This window comes from Vitis riparia, chromosome 7 (assembly GCF_004353265.1).
Source record: "Vitis riparia cultivar Riparia Gloire de Montpellier isolate 1030 chromosome 7, EGFV_Vit.rip_1.0, whole genome shotgun sequence".
Lineage (NCBI taxonomy): Eukaryota > Viridiplantae > Streptophyta > Magnoliopsida > Vitales > Vitaceae > Vitis > Vitis riparia.
In genome coordinates this window covers 925,763-948,689 of record NC_048437.1, presented here as the reverse complement: position 1 = coordinate 948,689, position 22,927 = coordinate 925,763, and the positions used below count along the sequence as shown (strand labels likewise).

Below are 22,927 nucleotides of genomic sequence, written 5' to 3'. Positions count from 1 at the left end.
TACTCAAAATTTGTTTTCTTAATATTTAACACAATAATGAACTCTACAAGAAAAATATTTTTAAAGCTATTTTTCTCTCCTTTTTCTCTTATTTTATTTTTTTATTTACCTTCCACTTATTTATTTTAGTTATGCTTGGTTCTTGAAAAATTTCAGAGAAAAGATAAAATACGAAGGAAAGAAAATAGAAAAAAAAAAGTGAAAGAAAAGAAAAAAAGGGATTTTCCTTCCCCGAAAACCAATCACACCCCCATTTCTTGATCCAACGGATACTATTTCTACCTTTATTTTATTTTAAAAAAATTTGACCTTTCTTGAGATAAATATTTTTTTCTGCTTTGAAGAGTTACTTTTTCCAATAATAAAAAAAGAAAATTAAATTAATAGGATGTAAGAAAATGAAAAATAAAAATAAAAATAGAATGGAGGGTAGTAAAATTGCAAGAAATATGGATAAATACAGAGAGAGACAGTGATAAAAGAACTTGGCTTAGCTTTTTTCTACACGCCGAAAACATTTTCTCACTAACCAAACACCGTCTGAAACAGATACAGTTTTTCTCTTCTCTTTTTTCTTTTCTGGGATTTGTTGGGGTTTGAAATTCGACCCAAACTCTATGAATCAATCAATTCAGAATCCTTCTTCTTCCGCCACATTCCCTCCTCCATGCCTCTCCTCTGCTTCTCGCATCCCCAAATCTTCACTGTAAGTCCTTCCCTTTCTTCCTCCCTAATTTTTGGTTTGCTTTTTGTTTGGGTCTGTTTCGATGACGAGAAAATGAAATGAGCTTTATTCAGCTGTTTGGGTTTGTTGGGTTGGGTTTTTTTTTATAGTTAGGATACAAAACGGGAAAAATTGAATGGGATTTGATTTGTGTTTTTCTTTGTTCGTTTGTTTATTTGTTCTTTTCGGCGCTTTTCTCGGCACCCAAACATAGGGTTATTGTTTATTGGGTGATGCGGCTTATAAAAGGCCCTTGGTTTTGGAAATATTTACTTGTCATGCCACTGAATTTTTGGGAATATCAAATTGTGAAGTCTGTTTGTGCTATAAATCAGTTTTTTTCGTTTGTTTAATTTTATTTTTTCTGGTTTCTTTAATTGTTTATGGTTCTGTTTAGACTTTTCTAATCACATGGGTTTTTTTTTTTTGGATGAAAAATGAAATAATTCATCTCAACTGAAGTCAAATGAGCGGGTCCATTCAAATTTCTATTCCTCATTGAATTTGTTTAATTTTTTTTTTCACTTTTTTTTGTATATGATTTTGTTTAATAAACTCAAAATTCAGTTTCAAAAATTTGTCTTGGGTTATTTTTCAATATATATTTCGTTTCTGATAAAAAAAAATAAAAAAAAATTGTCTTGGGTTCAATCGATTAGAGTCCCTGATTTCAAACTTTCAGTTTGATCTTTTCCCAGATGGACCTGTTGACCAATCTCATCCTGGGTAGTTGAAACATTTTTTGCTTCATTCCCACTCTTAGTAATGGCTACATAGACACATATGCTCCGAGAACATAAGTCTGTGTCCCATCTTTATTGCATGAAGAAGAAAAATTGTGTTGTTTTTGAGGGACTAGAAAAAATTACTGATTGGATCCATTGAAATGAACTCTCTTTTCCTTTTACTGTAATACAGCCATTAGGGCTATAAAAGCTTGGAGCATGGACCTTCTTGAACAAGGAGAAAAGCTTTTGTATCTCATGGAGAATATGTCAATAAGTGCAATTAGGCCGAGATTCTGATGGGTTCTAATATTTATTTATTTATTAATTTCTGATTTTCAGATGCTCGGAAATTTTTAGGTTGTTGGTGTTTATTTAATGAAAGATTGGTTTACGAATTTGTTACTGGAGTGCATCATGTACGGAAGACTACAAAAGCTGAGTAGGTTCGGTTCACCATGAAGATAAAGAACCTAGCTCATAAGTTGCATGTAAACCTATTAAGAACTAGGGATATATGTCATGGGCAGTGAAGGATTGATACTGATCAGTTCAAATTGAATGATAATTGTCAAAAGATTGACCTCTATTTGGAAATTATAGGGTAGGCCCGCTGTGGTTATAGGTACAAAATTTGAAGAGAAGGTCTACCCCCATGAAACATCAAGCTTTGATAAACTTTAGATGCTCACTTTTTTAAATGCTCCAAGTGTTTGAAGTCATTCAAATTCATGATCTGTGAGTTAAACTTTTCAGCTCATCAGGTCAATATTTTTGAAGGAAGAATTAGATACTTTAAATTTGTTGAAGCCAAAGAGAGTTTATTATCCTTTAGAATAACATTAATTTGGTTGCACTCTTGTTCTGACCTTTCATCACCCTTTTTTTTACATGACATTTGTGCTTATGAATTTCTAGTACAAATTTTTCCAAGGTTTCTAAGTTTGTTTCTTTGAAAAATAGTGTTGACCCTAATGCATTCATTGCATGCACATTTCAGTTGCTGAAGTTTTAGATAACCTATCTCAGTCAAGACCTTGGTCTAACTATCTTTTGACATAATTGATAATGGGCTCATCTTTCTACTGGTTGGAGTTAGTGAGTTTGGTCGTACTAATAATACAATGAGTTTCATCAAACTCTTGTTCCAAGTGCTCCTAAATATCTATTCAAGTCGCCTCAAGGTCAATCTAACAATCAATTTTTTGTTTTCCCTTTCCATGAATAATCGAACGGTTACAACAAAAGGTCTTCATCAATGCTTGCATTGTTACATGTTTTCAAAAAATGGACAATTTTCAGTCTTAAGTTATCTTGCTGTTTGACTATTGGAATTTTGACAGTGGAAACCTATAGACATCTTACAACGTTCATTTGTTTGTGACTATGTGTTTTTTCCTTTCCTTTTCTTTTTTTTGGTAGGCGACTTTTTTTCCATCTTTTAATTTTTTTCTTTTTCTTTGGTAAATATGTATTAGAATTTGTAACCTCCCCATTCCCCATCCCAATCCATTGCCACCTGAGACAGGCCTCAGGGGCCAAAACCATGGCAATATGTGGCTAATATGTGAACTACCTTTCGAATTTGCAAAATCATTTTACCTTTTCATAACTCTATCAACTAGAATACTGGAGTTACTTATTTTCTAGACTATTCCACTGGCTCTGCTGATCTAAAGTCACTAAGCTTAAAGGCCATAATTCAACCTATAACTGAAAATGGTTGCTCTGGTCCAGAATGTTTTGGAGATGTTCAAGCCCATCTGACAAATTGATACTTGGAGAAATTATCTTGAGCCAATCTTGTGATGGGTTTTATGACCTTTGTTAGGCTTAATGTGAGATTGATAGGGCTGACAACTGACTGGTTGCAGTTGTGATTAAGGACTTGAATTTAGCTTTTATTCATCCTAACTAATGATTACAAATTACTACATCTATCTGCAGTTTTTGTAGTCCCTTCAAATTCTTGTTTGAGGATATCAGGGGCATCATTAATAAAAAGAAGCATATGTTTCTTTATCATTTGCATTTTGTTAAGTTGATTGTTGAGAAGGGTGCTTGAATATTCCATTGGAATTGCATTGGTCTATCATGTCTTAGCGTTTGTACATACAAGTTGGTACTGTAAAATAGACACATTACTCTAGGCTTAATACTTTGTTCATTGCTTTTTTCGCAATGAACTTAAATTCCTTTGTCAACCTTTACTGTTGATTATCTTGTATTGCTGTTTTTCTGTTGCCTCAAATAATGTTCTATTACATTCCTAGTGAAAGAAATGAACTTCTAGTTTTTTCTTCAGTGCTATCATAGAGCATAGTTGTAGGTAGATCTTTTTTTTTTACTCCACATGATGTATAGAAGAGTTTAGTATTGGATTTATGAGTTGATTCATTGAATATGATTTTGTATACTTCATGTTCTTTGTTCCCAAAGGCTATTCCCACGGGCAATTTCTACCTCTCAAAGGATATGTCGTTGCATTGGGGTCCAAATGGACGCTTGTGTCAATTCCAATCTTCCAAAAAATTCTGTAGTTGCCAAATATTCCTCAGGATGGTCTGATATACAATCTTCAAACTTAAAGCAATCACTCAACAAGTATTCCTTGCCACTGAGAGCATTATTGACATCTAAAACTCAAGATGTATCCTCTAAACCTCTTGTTGGTGATGAAAAGATTGGAGTGTTGTTGCTGAACCTGGGAGGTCCAGAGACTCTTGAAGATGTGCAGCCTTTCTTGTTTAATCTTTTTGCTGATCCGGTAATTTTCTGTGTCTTTGATTTACTCCTTCCTTGAGATTTACCATCAGATAGCCACTTTTTGAATGTTATTTAAGTATTTTATTGGTCATTATGTTTGCTTTCACCAATTTCTCTATTAGGTGGGTTAGAAAAATTATGAACTATTCTCAGGGCTAATTTGTTTTAGATTTATCTGTTTATTATTGCATGCAAATATTTAAAAAGATGCATAGAACTGGAAAGTGATGTGATGGGATCTGCTTTTGATCTCTAAATATACATTTTGAGGTTGCAAATGTATTTCTCAAGCCCAAGATTACCTTTGATATTAAGTACTGTAATTTTTATGCTAAAAACATAACTTCTATCCTTCTTGGGGAAATGCACACTGAGGTTATTAATGTGAGAAAACAGCTTAAGTTACCGAATACTATATCAATGTGGACTTATCTTATCGTTTTGATTCCTTAAATCATTTTCAACTTCCTTTGAATTAATTAAATATCCAGACAGACCAAAGTTTAACCTAAAGCTGAAGTTAAAAAAATGGCCTTACAATTGCTTTCACCAATATTTTTTGATAGGCAAACACACAACAAAAATATATTAGAAAAGGGCGCCTTGAGGCTGACCCAAGCATACAGGATGTATACAAGAGGCGCCAATAGGCACAAAAAGAAATAGAGATACAATACCAGCCCTCAACTAGCGCCTAGCCAATCAAAAAAATTGATCAAAGGAAGAGGACCCTCATTTACAACCGATTTAGTCCACAGCCAAAGATTACAAACAAAAGAATTCTTCAGCCTATGAATTGATAACTCTTCATTATCAAAAGCTATCCTGTTTCTTTCCTTCCAAACCGCCCAAAAAATGCACAAAGGGGCTGCGTTCCACACCTTCCTACGCTTCTTGCCCAACTTAAAGCCACACCAACCACTAAGAGTATCTCTAACCGAAGAAGGGAGGACCCAAGTAACACCAAACAGAGCAAACAATAACTCCCATAACCCTCTTGCCTTAGAGTACTGAATAAGAATATGATCAATTGACTCTTCTTCCATACCGCAAAGGAAGCATCTGTTAGCTAGAGACCGGCCCCTCTTTTTAAGTTGATCCAAGGTTAGCACCTTACCTCAATAAGCTTCCCAAGCAAAGAAACTCACTTTGGTAGGCACACAAATACTCCAAATATTACTATAAGGGAACTGAACATCTCTTCTTGAAGCTATCGAACTATAAAGGGACTTAACTGAGAAAATCCCATCTTTAGTCTCTTTCCACAGCATTCTATCTTCCAAAAGAGGATTAAGCCTCCTATCCCGGATTGTCAGAAGTAATCTCTCCACCCCCTCCACCTCCCAGTCATTAAAGGACCTAGAGAAGCTAGGATTCCAAACCCCTTCATTTCCCGAATGATCCCATAACTCCACTAGCCAAGCCTCTTTAAATGAAGCAAAGGCATACAAAGAGGGAAACAAATTACTGAGAGAGAAATTCCCACACCAATTATCATTCCAAAATTTCACCCTTCTACCATTCCCCACAGAAAAGACAACTTTGTTTTGCAAGAGAGCTCCTTCCTTCCTTATTTCCTTCCACAAGCCTACTCCAAACCCCTCCCTAACTTCTCTAGTATACCAGCCCCCTTCTTCCTCCCCGAACTTCCTACTAATGACTTGCCTCGAAAGAGCCTCCCTTTCATTCGCAAACCGCCAGTTCCACTTGCATAAAAGGGCTCTATTGAGAGTAGACAAACGTCTAACCCCCAAGCCACCCTTCCTTATGTCCGAGCACACGGAATCCCAATTTACTAGATGAGGCTTCCTCTCCAAAGCTCCTCCCCCCCACAAAAAATCCCTTTGAATTTTTTCCAATCTTAAACTAACCACTCTTGGCATTCGAAGTAAAGACATCAAGTATATGGGCATACTTGACAAAGTACTACGAATTAGGGTAATTCTACCGCCTTTGGAGATATAATTCCTTTTCCACAAGGCAAGCCTTCTCCGAAATCTCTCTTCCACCCCATCCCAAACAGCCACGGACTTGTGATTCGCCCCCAAAGGGATCCCCAAGTAAGAATTTAGCAGCCTTCCCACTTTACAACCAACCTCAAGAGCCAAAGCCTCCAAATTCTCTACTCTCCCAACCAGCAAAATCTCGCTCTTATCCAAATTAATCCTCAAACCTGATATGGCTTCAAACCACATCAACAACTAGCTTAAATGAGCCATCTGATCTTGGGAAGCTTCACAAAAAACTAAAGTATCATCGGCGAACAGCAAATGAGTTACCACAGCCCCGTCTCCACTTCTTCCTTTTATCCTGCAGCCCGAAAGAAAACCCCCCCTCACTGCTCTAAGGATGAGCCTACTAAAAGCCTCCATCCCGATAACAAATAGGTAGGGAGAGAGAGGATCCCCCTGACCCAAACCCCTTGAACTATTGAAAAAACCGGCTGGAGTGCCATTGATCAAAGACTGAAAACGTCGCTGTGGAGATACACCAGGAGATCCAGCCAGTCCATTTCTCCCCAAACCCCATTCTTTGCAATACCAATAGTAGAAAATTCTAATTCAAGTGATCGTACGCCTTCTCTATATCTAGCTTACACAACACCCCACTCTCATTTCTCTTCAGCAACGAGTCTATTGCCTCATTGGCAATTAGGGCAACATCCAGAATTTGTCTTCCTTCAACAAAGGCATTTTGAACTGAAGACACCACCTTTCCCACCACCTTCTTGATCCTGTTTGCTAGCACTTTTGCCAACAGTTTATACAATCCACCTATCAAGCTAATCGGTCTGAAATCTTTAAGGTCCTCCGCTTCCGGTTTTTTAGGGGTAAGGACCAGGAAAGTTGAATTCAGGCTCCTCACAAATCTGCCATGCTCGTGGAACTCCTTCATAAAGCCCATAACCTCATCTTTCACAAAATCCCAGCTGAACCGCCAAAAGCTGAGAGAAAAGCCGTCTAAACCAGGAGCCTTGTCCCCGTTCAGATCTGAGAGGGCAGAGAAGACCTCTGCCTCTGTAAAAACCCCTTCCAGATGAGCTGCATCCTCACCATCAATCCTATTAAAATCCAAACGTTCCATTGATGGATGCCAATCCCCAGGATCTGTTAGTAGGTTCTCGAAAGCTCCAACCACACCCCCCTTGATATCTTGCTCTTCTGTTAACCAGTTACCATTAATCTTAATCTTAGACAAACAACTTCTCCTTCTATGGGAATTGGCCATCTTATGAAAGAAGCCGGTATTTCTGTCACCCTCCCTCAACCACACTTCTCTTGATTTTTGTTTCCAAGAAATCTCCTCCATAAGATCCCATTTCTCAAAGTCCCCCTTAGCTTCCTTTCTAGCTTCCAGCTCCTCCAAAGATAATGTATGCATCTTCTCCTGAGAATCCCAGAAATCCACTTTGTCCAAAGCCAATCTCTTATTCACTCCCACCTTCCCAAAAACTACCTTATTCCAAGACTTTAAGATTGCCTTTAAAGCTTTCAATTTCTCTGCAAGGATGAAGCTAAAAGACCCGTTGAATCTTAGACCTTGCCACCACCCCTTCAGCAGATCCTTAAAACCCTCCTCCTTAAGCCACATGTTTTCAAAACGGAAAAGGACAGGCCCCCTCCTCACCCCTTCCCCATCCAAAAGAATGGGAAAGTGATCTGACACTGGCCTAGGAAGAGTACTCTGTATCGCCCCATTAAAATGGCCCTCCCAGTCCTCCGACACCAGGAATCGATCAAGTCTTGACATGGTTTGGTTGTGCTTTCACCAATATTACTTTCTATTATTTTCTTAAGTATGTCCAATTCAATGGTAAAAGATTTTATCCTGACAGCAAGAAAAATAAGGTTTTCCATTGTGCTGTTATTATTTTTTTTTGAGTAAATTTTTTTGTCCCCATTGAGACTTGAACTTGGAACCTCCAACAAACCCTCGCCATTCCTTTACCACTCCATTGTGCTGTTATTGTTTTTATTTTTATTTATTTTTTAATTATTATTATCTCCATACCCAACTGAGTAAACTCAAGTTACCCAACTTCTTGGATATGACTATAGAATTATGTATTACCAGTTTCTTTCCTATAAGGCTATATCTTCCAAGTTCTGACAAATCTCATATTTTTCCCTTTTTTTCCCCTAAAAGAAGTCTCTTTGCTTTCTGATGCAATATGTTTCAATGTTGGGTTCTATAATCTTTTAGGTGAGAATATGTTCTGGAGCTCATCAGGTATTTGATTGAACTAAGTTCTAATTTCCTTTGGCAAATCGTAAACTCAGCTTCCTGGGTTTTCCTTCTTCCCTTTTCCTGAACCTGGGGGAAGAATTTACTACAATATGAAGGATTCTGGAGAAGTTTGTTTCCTTATTTTGTTAGCTCTGAAATAATGACAATAGAGATCATATAATACAACTATAAGTTGAATTAATTGCAATTCGCCATCTCATTTTACTGCACATCTGATGGGTCATTAATATGATCATGTCAATGATTTTGTGGTATATCTTATCCAGTAGACCTTTTGGTTCAAAACAAGCTATTATGTGGTGATACATGTTATGAATGTACATTTCTTGACATTTGTGCAGACTTGTTGACATGTGACTTTATAAATTGAACAGGATATTATTAGACTACCAAGACTGTTCCGGTTTCTTCAGAAACCCTTGGCACAATTCATATCTGTTTTAAGAGCACCCAAGAGCAAGGAAGGCTATGCCTCGATTGGTGGTGGTTCTCCTCTTCGTCGGATAACTGACGCACAGGCATGATTTATTAACATTTTTCATGTGTAAATCATCAACATATTGAGAGAATTTTTTTGTCTTTTTTCTTCTAAGTATCAACATATTGAGAGATTTTAATTTAATGGAATTACAACTCACTAAATTTTGTCTTTCTATGTTCTGTCTTGTTGTTCTAAATGGTAGCTTATCCTTCCTCATACTCTTTCTTCTCTTGTTAATAAAGTTTCCTTTCGTATCCCAATTTTTAGCTCCTGTCTGTTGGTTAACAAGCTCATCCAAATTCCAGGGATTTAAAAATAAATTTTGACCTGCATTAGAAATGTTTGTTTTTCATTTCCATATCTTTTCTTTTCATTGGTGTTGCTGATGTATTGCTCAAAACTTCACACATATCATTTTTGGTTGGGAGTTTCATCCTATAGCTATTGTTAGTTCATGGCATGATGATCTTGGTACACAAAGCATTCATAATGGAGTCTTAATGGTTGCTACAAAAATTTTGGATCATGTTAATCTACGGAAACTGCGTCTTGCCTTCGATAACTTACACCTAATATTACTCAAGTATCATGCCACCTTTTGTGATCTTAGAACCTTGCTTACTTCTCCCTACTCTTGTACTCATTTTCTTTGGATTTATTAGTTCCCCTTGCTCTCCTCATGAGAAGGAAGCAATGCAGCCACCACTTTTCTTCATCGTCAACTTCTATGGAGTGGATGTCCTAAATCATGAATAGTGTGCCGGTGATGTTCTACCATGATTTCTGGTTTTGGAGTGCCTCTTTCTGTTTAGTTGGCTAAGATGTCAATTTTATTTTTGTCAAAGAAGCAAAGGCATTGCATTATCGATTAGTTCTGCTGTGTGAATCCTTTTATCTTTGTTTCCATTAGAATTGTACTAGATTGAGATTTTGACATTGGGGAGCCTCCTTCTGTTGCTTATGAACCAAGAATTAATGGCTTGAAGGAGTCATTAGGAGTTGAATCTATTGCAAATTTGACCTATACCATTTGTTGAATTGGTAGTGGTTAGAATATGTAGCCTTCTTGATTGAGTTGATTTACAAGTCATATATGTTCCCTTTTTTAATAACCGGATTTTAGCTATGCTTTAGAGAAAATTTTTCTAATCAACTGCTTGATCACTTGAAACTATTGGTTCCAATTGGTGTGTGTATGTTTGGTGGCTTGAAACATGAATCAAGTTTTAGTCCACTCCCTTTTTTTCACTCTTTGTGTTCCTGTTTTCTTCTGATATTTAGGTTGCCTTGGGCATGCAGTTTTTGCTTTTTTTCACTGGGGCTGAAGCTTTGTCATCCTGTGTTGTATTTTATGTGAAGAGTAGTCTTTGTTAACATGAGGACTTGAATATGCCACTTAATGGCTTCAAGTTGTGGTACATGAAAGCCAGGTCTCTGTTCCTTTAGGTACCATTGATGGGGAATGTAAGAACCTTTTTGCCATATGCAGTAAAACCACTGGAGGGCATGTGATCCTTGTGGCTCTGACCTTTGAAACCTGCTTGACACAAATCCCTGTCTTCAATAAGGCTTTCATAAACAGCAGTCTACCCCAAGGCTAATGTGCATAGCTTTGGGCCCTCCTATTGGCATGATGTTGATGATGTGGTGTCCTGATGCTAGATGCTTGCTTATGCCAGGAGCCAGCTCTGAGTGCCTTTTATGCTCCTTGTGCTGTTGTTGATATTGAGTGAAAATCACCTTGTCCTTAGGTATAGATGGGGGTCGTGATTTGTTGCCCAAAAGCTGTCGAAGTTTCAATACTTTGTGGTATTAACATTGGTAGAGAGTGTTGAATGTTCCTAAGGACATGCGTCATTGTCAATGCTCTTAAGCTATGTTAGTGGTTGACCTGCTGATGTTGTTGTTAGTTAATCTGGTGCCCAGGAACTTAGGTGTTACTGCTTTACAGGCTCATAATGGTTTCAATATCCCAGCTAATTCTATTTGCCACCTCTTCTTCCACTATCTTCTTAGCTTGCCTACTTTGCTCTCACAGTTATGCACCTCTGCCCTCTCCTGCTATGTGACTGATCTCCTCCGCGTAAGAACCTACATGCAAGGGACCTTTGCAAGCTGTATGAACCTGGAAAATCTCCTTTTATCTTCATTTGGTCTACTTGAATTTATGAGTTTTATCTCACCCTCAAATATTCATAAGACCACAAATTTTGTTTGTCCTTCCTAGTTTTGTATATTTTAAATTCTTTGCTATAGTAGACATATAATTTGTAATGTTATACTGTATTGACATATTCTTGTAACATTTCAAAAAACAAAAAGAATTTAGAATGTCAGATGAATTTGAATTATAGTAGGAATTGGCTGAAATTTGAAATGTTTTCAGGAACTGACCAAAATGTTCTCCTATACTCCCAAAAACTAAATTGAAACATAATCCTTAGTATTTATAAAACATTAAAATTCATTAAGAAAGTCATTTTAACTCTCTGCTACAACCTTAAAAATTTATCCTTGAAAAATTTTAGTGGGACTTTCATTTTTTTTGCCACTGTTTTTCAATTAGCTATATATTTTCAATTCAGGCTGAAGAGTTGAAGAAGAGCCTTTGTGAGAAGAATGTCCCAGCAGAAGTATACGTTGGTATGCGTTATTGGCATCCATTCACTGAAGAAGCTATTGAACAGGTACCTGGTCAAATGCTCTATAATATATCTCCTGGAAAAAAATATTTTCATACTGCCTTTGGCAGTACTTATGATGGGCATAGTTTCAGAATGTTGATGAATGTTTACTTTGTAGCCATTTGTTCTTGTATCCAAATGCCATTCTTCTTGTTGGCTTCAGATAACTGTAGCTTGAGAACCTAAATCTGACTAAAAGTTGGCTGAATGAAGTTAATTAAATGACTTTGTATAGTAAATAAAGTAAGTACCTCAAGGGTTAATGGCATTAAGACGTTTGATGAACTCGAGAGTCAAGATCAATCATTTTAGTAACTCAACGTATTGGCAAACTTCAGAGTGCCATTTGCTGCTGCCCTGTTAGTCTCCAAACCCTGTATGAAGTACTGAAATATCCTCTCCCCTTACCAGGGGTATCTTTGGTTATTTATTTTGACAAGAAACAAAACTTCTATTATATTATATAAAAGAAATACAGAAGAATGAAGTATAAGAAATTCTTCAAAGAGGAAGATGTACACAAGTGTATAAATAAAAGGAACACATAATAGTTGATAGAAATGTTTTTTTAGCTGCTCAACCTAGGGGTTAGTCCACCAAAGCTCAAGAGGCCATAAGATCATCAATGAAGTCAACTAAAGAAGAGGCTCCTCTGTTAGCCAGTATATTGGCTTCCTGACTTTCCAATCTAGACTTCAAATAGATTAATTGTTATGCAATGGGAGGTTCAAAGTCTTGGCTGAGTCTGGTATGACTCTTGTATGTGCCTTGGCAAGGGCCATGATGAGTTCGATACCTGACACATGTTTTTGAGTTGACTTGGTGTTACATTGGTACAACTCATTTAACTCAACAAAGTTCTTGAGATGCCTTGTTTCTATCGGCTGGTTCACTAAAATTATTATGAGTTAACTCGGATCCATGGCTTCACACCCAAAAAACAATACAAATTTTCTTAATTATTGTTGGATTGAACTTTGGAGGTGACTGGCCATATTTTGGTGGTGGTGCACCCACACCCTTCTCCAATCTTCACTTCTTTTTGTTGATTGCCATTGGCACTTGGGGTGAAAGGCGGTGCCGTCAGAGTCATCAGAATGATCTTTCTTTGTTGGCGGTGAGTCTAGGAACATCTCGATCCTTTCTATTGGTTGATCAAAGTGATGAGAGAACTCCTCTGTTGCTCTGCTTTGCTTTGGGAAGTTGGGAATTTTGGAGGAAAGTAAGAAATTGAGAATCTAGTATTTAGGAAAGTTAACTGGTATGGTATATTTTTGACATTAAAACATGATATTCATAAAATGGTTATTGCTATATTCATAGTATGTAGTAATTTGTTGATGAAATTAATTAATGCAATCATATATGGTAATTTATTTATGAAATTAATTAAATGATATAATTATATATTAATAAAAGTATTATACTTGTTATAGCAATTTTTAAATGGATTTGGATGTCAATAGTCAATAATAATATTATTTAAATTAATTAATTAAAATTTTCAATATAGAATATATACTAAAATTTATTATTATTAATTAAATTGTATAAATATATAATATATAATATATAATTCAATATAATAAAATTAAATAAAACCATTTTAAAAATCATATAGTTAAATGTTTAATCATTATTAATTATTTTTAATCAATTAAAATTATATAGTTTATGTAATTTAATATAACTGTCAATGTTTGTGTAACTAAACATTTTGCAAAATAATTTAGCTAAATTTGGTAAATTTCAATATAAACATTATCTTAATTGAATTGTTTTAAGCCTTAGAAAATTATCCCATCTTAAAAATGTTTAATTTTATATACATTAATAAGTTAATTCATAGCAAATTGGCAGAATAACAAAAATATATAAACATTAACTTTTAAGTCATGCTTTTATGACTATTTAAAAAGTCCTAAATGTGAAAGAAGTTATTTTATTCAATTTTTTGAGTTGATCTAATTTTGTTTATTTTTGTGATAATTGTCAGAGTTTTTTAATTAGGATATTATGCTTATCTCCCAATACTGTTCTGAGGTGCTGAGATCGATGGTGCTTTTGGACCTCCCTAGTTAATGATTGATATTGTGATTTTGAATCATAGTGTAATGTTTGACTAGTCACTTGACTGCAGATCAGTATTTCAGGGTGTGCATCACAATCTATTGTTTTGCTACTTTGCATACAAAATATGTATTAGGTGATGCATGTTATAGTTGCTTGAGATTTTTTACTATTGAAGAACCCTTCTTTTCCTTCTTTTCCCCTTTTTTTTGGGTCTATAATAAAAGGTAATTAAATACTGTTTTTGTTTAATCATTCCTTGCTGACTTATGTCCCGAACACTGTGGAGGCTGGGGTTTCTGGCTGACTGCAATGTGGTTTACATTTGTGTCTGAATTCTGATCAAGCTCTTTTTGTTAGGCGTTTCCTATCATAGTTCATGTTTTCCTATCAAAAACATTTTTGTCCAAATATTGATGCCCTCTCATTCTGTGGCTTCTCTAGTACCAAAAATTTAATTCAAATGATTATGACCTATCTGCTTTGGTAATCAACTTGTTGGCTTCTAGCATTTGTCAAATTCCTAGCTTGATATAAGACTTGAAATTCATGGATATTGCTGATTGTTTTTCTTTGTCAGATAAAAAGAGATGGAATTACAAAGCTTGTTGTGCTTCCTCTTTATCCACAATTCTCGATATCAACTAGTGGTTCAAGCCTCCGACTATTGGAGAGTATATTTCGGTGAGGAATGAATACATGATGCTGTCTTGTTATCATGCTCCAAAATGGCAATCTGACATCAGTGCGTCTTGTTTGATTGGATCCTTAGGGAGGACGAATATTTAGTTAACATGCAGCACACTGTAATACCTTCCTGGTACCAGCGTGAAGGTTACATAAAGGCCATGACTGATTTGATTGAAAAGGAGTTAGAAAAATTTGACAACCCTGAGAAGGTATTATATGTTCTTCTAATGCTTCTATATCTTTCTTTCCTTGAATTTGGTTAAGTTGTGATGTTACTGCCTTATTGCTTTGTTTTTGAAAACATGTGAGAGTATCTGGGTAAATTAAAGTTCACATCCCCAATGTTTTTATACCTAAACTTGTTAAGAACATGAAACCAAAACAATTTGATAGGGAGGTTTGATCCTATGCCCCTCTATATGGGAATTAAGCTAGCTATTGTCTACCATGAAAAATAGAATTTCTTTTTTCTTTTTGCACAATGATACTGGTAAAATAAATGAAAACTCATTTCCTAGGATTTGGTTTTTGGGTGGAAGATGAACTTTTTTGAGGTCAAATTGATGCTAAAATTCTGTTCAAGATATGCATGACAAAATAATTTCTTCACCTGATATTGCGGTTTGTCCTTAAAATAAGTATTTTGTTTTAAAATTTATTTATTTATTTATTTTTTGCTTTTGAAGCTGATGCAGCATTCTAAAAATTGGGTTCTTGACCCAAGCAAAGAAATTAAGTCCCACTTTCTCCTTTTCAGCATGGTGCTCAGTGTTGTTAAAGGCTCAAAGCAAGCTGGTGCACTAATATATCTTATATTCTAGGTGCAAGGGGCAAATGCACATGTGCCCAAGCAAAAGGGGTTCCAAAAATAATTCTGTTACCCAAATAGGAAATGATGTAGAACATTATTTACTTTTAATGTTTAATTGAAAATTAGACACATCCATGAGCATTGAGTTTTGGAGCATATAGGAAAGCATTGCACATTAGTGCACCTATGATAACACTTAATGTGATTGTCAATTTCTGGTTGCTCCTCTAAAAGCTTCTCTTTGTTTTTCTATTTTTACATGGTCTGTTGTTCCTGTTCTCTCTGTTATTTCTCAGCAAGCATAATACAAAATGTTTATTTTATAGGTGGTCATATTTTTTAGTGCTCATGGGGTGCCTCTTGCATACGTTGAAGAAGCTGGTGATCCCTACAAGGCTGAGATGGAGGAATGTGTAGATTTGATAATTGAAGAATTGGAAAAGAGAAAGATAAATAACGCATATACACTTGCTTACCAGGTACTTTCTCCTGTAGTAATCTTATTTCAAAACTAATTAATTTCTATTATTAGTTTATAAATGTCCAATAACAAGATTAACTTGAAAGATGAGATAAATAGCATATAAACTTAGGTTTAATGAAGGGGGATCTCGACTTCTTATGATAATTTTTCTGTTTTTTACAATATAAAAGATGGGTTTTGGGGAGAAGTGGATTGGTTGGATAAAGTGGTGCATTTCTATGGCAAGGTTCTCTATCCTTTTAGTGGCACCCTGTTTGGCTTTTTTCAAAGTTCTAGGGGTTTGAGATAAGGGGACCCTTGCTTGCCTTATTTATTCCTAATTGCTATGGAGGCTCTTAGTTGCCTCCTCAAGAGGGCTGTGAGTGGTGGCTTTTTGTTGGGTTGTAGGGCGAGGGGATGGGGCGACGTAGGAGTTCAAATCTCCCATTTATTGTTTGTTGATAATACTCTAGTCTTCTATGAGACTTCACAAGAACAAATGACTTATTTAAGTTGGTTGCTAATGTGGTTTGAGCCATTTTAGGTTGAGAATCAATTTGGATAAAAGCAAGTTATTACTAGTAGGGAGGGTGGAGAACTTAGATGACTTGGTCTTAGATTTGGTTGTTAGTTGGGTACTCTTCCTTCCTATTACTTGGGTCTTCCTTTGGATGCCCTATTTAAATTTGTTTCAGCTTAGGACGGGGTATAGGAGAGGTTCTATAAAAGGTTGATCATATGGAAAAGGCAATATATCTCTAAAGGAGAGACAATTACTTTGATCTGAAGCACCCTTTCTAGTATGCCTATTTACTTTATGTTCTTGTTGTCCATGCCAAGGTTGGTCAAATTGAGATTAAAGCGAAATTTAGAGGGACTTTCTTTGGGGTGGGGCTCTTGTGCGGAACCTCATTTAGCAAGGTGGGTGATTGTTTGTTTAGATGAAAGGAAGAGTGGTTTGGGCATTAGATGTTTTTTAGCGCTTCTTTTGTAAATAGTGTTGGTGCTTTGCTGATGAAAGGGGAGCTCTTTGGAAGCAAGTCATCAATGGGAAGTAGAAGGGGGGTGGCACTCTCGTGAAGTGAGGGCAGGTTATGTTGTTGGGTTATGGAAAGTCCTTAGGAAGGAATATGAACTCTTGAGTAGTAGAATTTCGTTCTTAGTGGGTAATAGTAGAAAGGTGAGGTTTTGGAAGGATAAGTGGTGTGGAGATGATCTGTTGTGTGTTGTTTTCCCTTCTTTATTTGCCTTTGCTATTTCAAAAGAGGTGTGGGTGGGCAATGTTTGGGAGTGTGATTATGGCTTTTTCAGTTGAAGGGGTAGTTGGAACCTTTGTCGTTCTAGGCCTTTCGATGATTGAGAGCTGGAAACTGCGGAGATTCAAGAGAAGAGGGTGTCTAGGGATGTGGAAGTTAGGGTGCTTTAAATAGAGTCAGAGTGGAAAGTTTTCTATCAAATCCCTTTTATGTTGCCCTGGAGCTAGGATCTTTAGTCCCCTTTTCGATGAGTGTCATTTGGAGATCTTGTGTGCCTCTTAAGATGGGTTTTTTTGCCTAGGAGGCGACATGGTGAAAGGCTCGAACTTTGGATCAGGTTCAAAGAAGGGGAGGGGGGAGGGGAGGGGGGGGGGGGGGGGGGGGGGGGGGGGGGGGTGGTCTTAAGCAAATAAATGTTTCCTTTGCCACAACGAAGAAGAATCCATAACCACATTCTTGTTCACTATGTAAAGACTATGGTTCTATGGTAGTTGCTTTTTGGTATCTTGGGTCCTTCCCTTGATGGCTATAATAATTGAACATTTTTCAAACAATTATTGAACATTAATATTATTATAACTTATGCTTAACAAGGTCAATGATCAACCATTCTTCAAACATTTTTTCAAGGGCGCGTTTAAGTTGGCCTGATATGCCTATAAAAAAAGAGTTTGTCTGGTGTTATGCTTATAGCTTTTAGAGATTTTGTTGTTAGTCCATTAAGCAGTGTGATTATGGCTTATTCTAAGCTGGCAGGCTGTAGATTGGCAATTGAGGCTTGAGATTATTGCCTTGTTGGAAGATTGATGGAAAAAAAGACAATGGAATTACTATTTTTTGAGTACAAGAGGATGCAACTATTGTTACCTCATTGGTTCTCAGGATAAGAGGAAAGTATGATGTTGAGATGCATCAATTTGGAAGATTTTATATGTTTTGAGACATGAGATGCTCTTTTTGATGGAGATCTATATCCAGCAATGAGGTAGCAGATGTTTAGTAAAGACAGGTGTTTAATTGCTAGAGGCATTTTTTTGGAGACTGACTTCCTTTTTGTATATTTAAATGGGCCTACAATGCCCATGCCAGTAGCTGGGGTGTTGTATTCTCAGATTTCTTTGGGATTGTGAGGATGCTTGCTTGTAATTTTTCTCTTGCTTATCTTGAAGGATAGCTTTTCTATATTCGTAATTTCTTTCTACTTTTAATAGATTGTTTTCTCTTAAAAACAAAAGTCGGTGAGGAGACAGAAATGTTTTGAAAGTATTTAGGTTCCAGATTTGAGTCCCAGCAGGGACCAAGTCACTCAATTTCTTTTGAGGGACATAAGGACTGAATTTTTATGGATACGGCCTTTGTCCGCCATGTTGGGTTTAAACCGAAAAACTGAGGTAATACTCATTTGCTGATCATGATGCCTAAATTGAATCTTAGTTCCAATGTGGAATGGTTTAAAGATTGAAATAATTTGATCTTTCTTTCATGAAGTAGGTCTGGTCATTTTCCACAGAAACAATGTACTTATATGCGTTCATAATTTCTATTTTACACTTCCTTTTATTCTTCACTGGTTTTGCTATCATTTTCTTGTCTGATTCATAGATGCGTGTTATTATCATGGTTGCCTGGTTGTCAACATTGTTTATCATGTCAATTGGTTCTGAATGTTCTTGCAGAGTAGAGTTGGACCTGTTGAATGGTTGAAACCCTATACAGATGAGACAATCATTGATCTTGGGAAGAAAGGAGTAAAAAATCTTCTTGCTGTGCCTATTAGGTACTTAATGTTATAAACAATCCAGTATTGCAGCAATTAATTTACATAATGCTTACTTGGTTATTGAAGCTTTTGTGGTATTTAATCACAGTTTTGTAAGTGAGCATATTGAAACTCTTGAAGAAATTGATGTTGAGTACAAAGAGTTAGCTCTAAAATCTGGTATAGAGAAATGGGGACGTGTTCCTGCACTAGGATGTGAACCCACTTTCATTTCAGATTTAGCAGATGCTGTGATCGAAAGTCTCCCATATGTAGGAGCAATGGCAGTTTCAAATCTTGAAGCTCGACAAGTAAGCTTTATAACTGTCTGTTCTAAATTATGGCTCCCTAGTGAAATCTGCATGCATAAAAGGTCTGTGTTAATATTGAAGGACACATGCACACACCAAGTATCTGTGTGTGCATTAACACCAATAATCGGTTCTATGATCAAATTAAATTATTTGAAACATGAACTGGTATCATCGAGTGTTAATTTCTAGGTAATAGCTAATTGCAAGCTGAAGGTAGTTTATATATCTTCTGAATAGTAAATGTTGCAGTATATTTGTGTCTTTTTTTTTTTTTTTTTAATTACTCCTTTGTTCTTTTGTTTTTATGCGTTTTGGCATTCATTGTGGAGAATAAACACCTGACCACAAATTTCAAATAATTTGAAACATCAGTTTGAGGGCTGGGTTTGGGTTCTTTTGGAGAAATGGCTTTCTATTCTCTATCCAAAATCTAGTAAAGCAACATATGCTTATTACCCTTAGGTCATGTTTCGTACACATAAATAGGGAGTGAGAATGGATATCTCATTCATTTTCTCATCCATTCCCATGTTTGGATAACTCAAGTAAAGATGGGAATGAAATCAAGAATGATTCCAAAGAAAATAAAATTTCACTTATAAGTAGAATTTAAATTCATCCCCTAGTAGGAGGTATTTTGATTTCCTAGTGCAAGTTATTTTTAAAAATACTTTTCAAAAATTAAAAAATCAAAAACTTTTTTGGATAAATTATTTTTTAAAATATTTTTATTTAGATTTTGTAAAAAAGAAAAAAAAAATTGTAAATGCCATTTATGTAATATAAACTAAATTTATTTCAAGTCTTATTAAAAATAAAAATAATTTTATAATTATAAATAAATTTAAAAAATAAATAGTTTTTAATAAAATATGAATATTAATATTATAATAAAATAAAAAATTATATTTTTTTTATAAATATTATAAAAATATGGATATTAACATCTTACTAAAGCATAATTGATTTATTTTGTTAAAAATAAATAATAATTAATTATTGCTAATACTATTTTATTTTAAATGGATTTAAAAACAAGCAAAGCTTAATTTTTTAAGGTATAAATGAGTCAACATTTTCATTGCATGCATACCTTAAGTACTCAATTAAGGACATGATATTCTGAAGTTTTTTATTTAATCTCTAAAATTTTTGTATTTAATCTATAATTAGTTGACTAGTTTTTTGAATTTCAAATTATTCTAAAAAATTAGAAGATTCATTAAATAATTTAAAACACTAATTGTGTCTATTAATTTTTGTAGTCAATAATAATAATTTTGAGTTTCAAATTATTTTAAAAAATTTTTAAACTTAATACTTTGTTTTTAAAAATTGTTTTCTGAGAACAACAATCAAATAGGATATAAATTTTTAAAAACAAATTTGTTTTTAAATCACATCAAAATAGTTTTTTATTATTTAGCAAAAAACACCCTCAAAGATTTTTTTTTTTTTAAATGAAAATAAAAAATTACTTTAAACTATGCATAGTGTGAGTTTTTTTTTTTTTTTATAATTATTGTAACATTGAAATTGAAAACAACATCCAAATTTAAGAATTGGAATCACCAATCTCATTCCTATTCAAGGAGGAACAAGATTGAAAAAAAAATATTCATTCCATTCCTTATCCCCATGTACCAAACATGGCCTTAAAGTGTGCTGAAGATTCATTTTATTTAATGGGCTAAGAATCTATGTCTATGAATAGGCCATTGTATTTTGTTTTTTCTATATTTTTCATTTTTGAATTACTTCCATTTGTTTTATGTAACTTTGACCATTTTGTTTATGTTTTCAAAACTTCAGTAGTTTTGAACTTTGGTAAAGTTGGATAGTCTAGAGCCTGGAACTTCACTAGTCATGCAAAAAGGAAAATTAGTGTGTTGCTGTATTGCCTTATTGTGATTATGTGTGAGGATTCAGAGATTCAAAATGACCTTTGGTTTGGTAGCATTGAAACAAAGACTACAGGTAATATGAATTTCCTCGTGATTTTGGACTACTATTAGTGTGTTCATCTCTTGAAAGAAGAGATCTAATGAATAGCATCCCACAAATTATGTGAACCTTGTCATGGTTTACCACTTTTCCCTTAGACTGGAACTGTACTAAGATTTGTACCTGAACTGTACACCTATTTATACCCAGTCATTGAAGGATGTGAATGCCTTTCTAAAGCTACTAAACCATGCTGGGTTCAACATACTAGTATTAGGAACATGGCATCCACGACCTTTGGTGTGGCCATGATTTTATTGAAGGGGGATTACAACCTTATGTTGAGTAACTAATTTTTCTAAAGGCTTAAGCTACTAGGAATTGGGTCCACAATATATATCATGGTCTCTAACATTCTCCCCCTCATGTGCATCTTCATACCCACACATTGAGAGACAGACAAGCTTGTAGGGAAACAAGGATAGTCTGCTTTTGACTTGCATGTGGGCTTAATAAAGTGGGAAAGGAAACTTGTGGTGCAATTCAAACTCATGACCTCCTGCTAAATGAGGCTTTGATACTATATGCAAATTTTGAATATATTTTTTTTATTTCATCTTGGAAATTGTACAATATGTCAATTACATATATACAAGGAGAGAGTTTCTCTGTAAGTGGAGAGAGAATTCAATGCAATCGTGTTCCCTCAACATCTCTTCTCCTGCTTTATTTTAGAGATCTAAATGCACAGAAACAACTTAAAATTAGAGCAAATCATATCAAAATATTGTACTTAAATGAATAGGAAGCGCATCCACACTGAAGTTTTGAGTCCCCTATCTAAGATTTCTATGTTGGTAATTGCATAACTTAATAAATTTTCTTGATACATTCCAAAGTTTTGGCAAATGCACTATAGATGATTGTATTGTACAGACAGCTTGTCTCACTATTCTCCTATCATTGTTTTTCTTTAAAACTATGCTCTTATGTGATTTTGTACTCTAAAAGAAAATAGTTGTTAGTCATTTTCTTTGTTTATCAAAAAAGAAAAAAAAAAGGTTGGTGCCCATGCCCATTTCGTATACTGAAAGAAAATACTCATAAATGGTTGTACTGTAATATTCTTTGTTTCTTATTTAAAAATTAGCTGTGCCCATCTTGTGCTTACCCTATGATTTTATATACTAAAAGAATATAGTAGTATCTTTTATGATTTCTTTGCCTACTTTGTGGCCCAGTATATGAAAGCTTATGGATTTTTCTTCTGCAGTCTCTTGTTCCACTGGGCAGTGTGGAAGAGCTATTGGCAGTGTATGATTCACAGCGCAGGGAGCTACCAGCACCTGTGACGGTTTGGCAATGGGGTTGGACAAAAAGTGCTGAAACATGGAATGGAAGAGCAGCTATGCTGGCTGTGCTCGTCTTATTGGTACTAGAAGTGACCACTGGAGAGGGGTTTCTGCACCAGTGGGGCATATTGCCCTTGTTTCGTTGAATGAGTTACCGAATTTTCCACACAAACATATTAATGAGATGTAAATTTCTATCCTTTTCCTAGTTTCTTTTCATAATAAGATGTTTTCACTCACACAACTAGCAATTTCCTGTACATCTGTAGAAGGAGATATCGAAGCATACGACCATACTCACATGGGCTGAGTTGGTGTTTGTTTGGAAAGAAAATATATTTATTATATGTATTTTACGAGTCTCTGGTTGGATATGATCTTTACTCATCCAATGTAAGGACAAAAGACATTAGTTCCATCTTAAACCTATCGTTTCTTCAATTCTTCTTTTCATTACTATCCAATACTTCACTGTGTTTTGTGCATTTCGACATTGGTGTGTTTTGTTTTCTATTTTCTTAGCAACCAAACACCTTCTTAAGTTTACCATAGTCTTCTTATACTTGACATTGGCGCATTTGCTTTTCTATTTTCCTAGCAAACAAACATCTTTTTAGGGGTTCTTAAATTTACCGGTTTT

At 35.1% G+C, this 22,927-nt stretch overlaps 1 protein-coding gene across 1 annotated transcript; it reads left to right on the top strand.

The window, feature by feature from the left end:
* Positions 1-479: 479 nt before the first annotated feature.
* LOC117918445 (ferrochelatase-2, chloroplastic) lies at positions 480-22,728 on the top strand. Its single transcript, XM_034835116.1, has 10 exons — positions 480-706; positions 3,889-4,216; positions 8,838-8,981; positions 11,530-11,631; positions 14,279-14,382; positions 14,471-14,597; positions 15,526-15,678; positions 18,595-18,695; positions 18,787-18,988; positions 22,209-22,728. The coding sequence occupies exons 1-10, from the start codon at positions 618-620 to the stop codon at positions 22,431-22,433; spliced, it is 1,575 nt and encodes a 524-aa protein (XP_034691007.1). The 5' UTR covers positions 480-617; the 3' UTR covers positions 22,434-22,728.
* Positions 22,729-22,927: the final 199 nt, after the last annotated feature.

Bases quoted from the DNA above. Each gene is read 5' to 3' on its own strand.
- LOC117918445 (XM_034835116.1), top strand. From the start codon at position 618: ATGAATCAATCAATTCAGAATCCTTCTTCTTCCGCCACATTCCCTCCT. The intron at 8,982-11,529 runs GCATGATTTATT...TTTTCAATTCAG, and splicing joins GTCGGATAACTGACGCACAG to GCTGAAGAGTTGAAGAAGAG. The intron at 15,679-18,594 runs GTACTTTCTCCT...ATGTTCTTGCAG, and splicing joins CATATACACTTGCTTACCAG to AGTAGAGTTGGACCTGTTGA.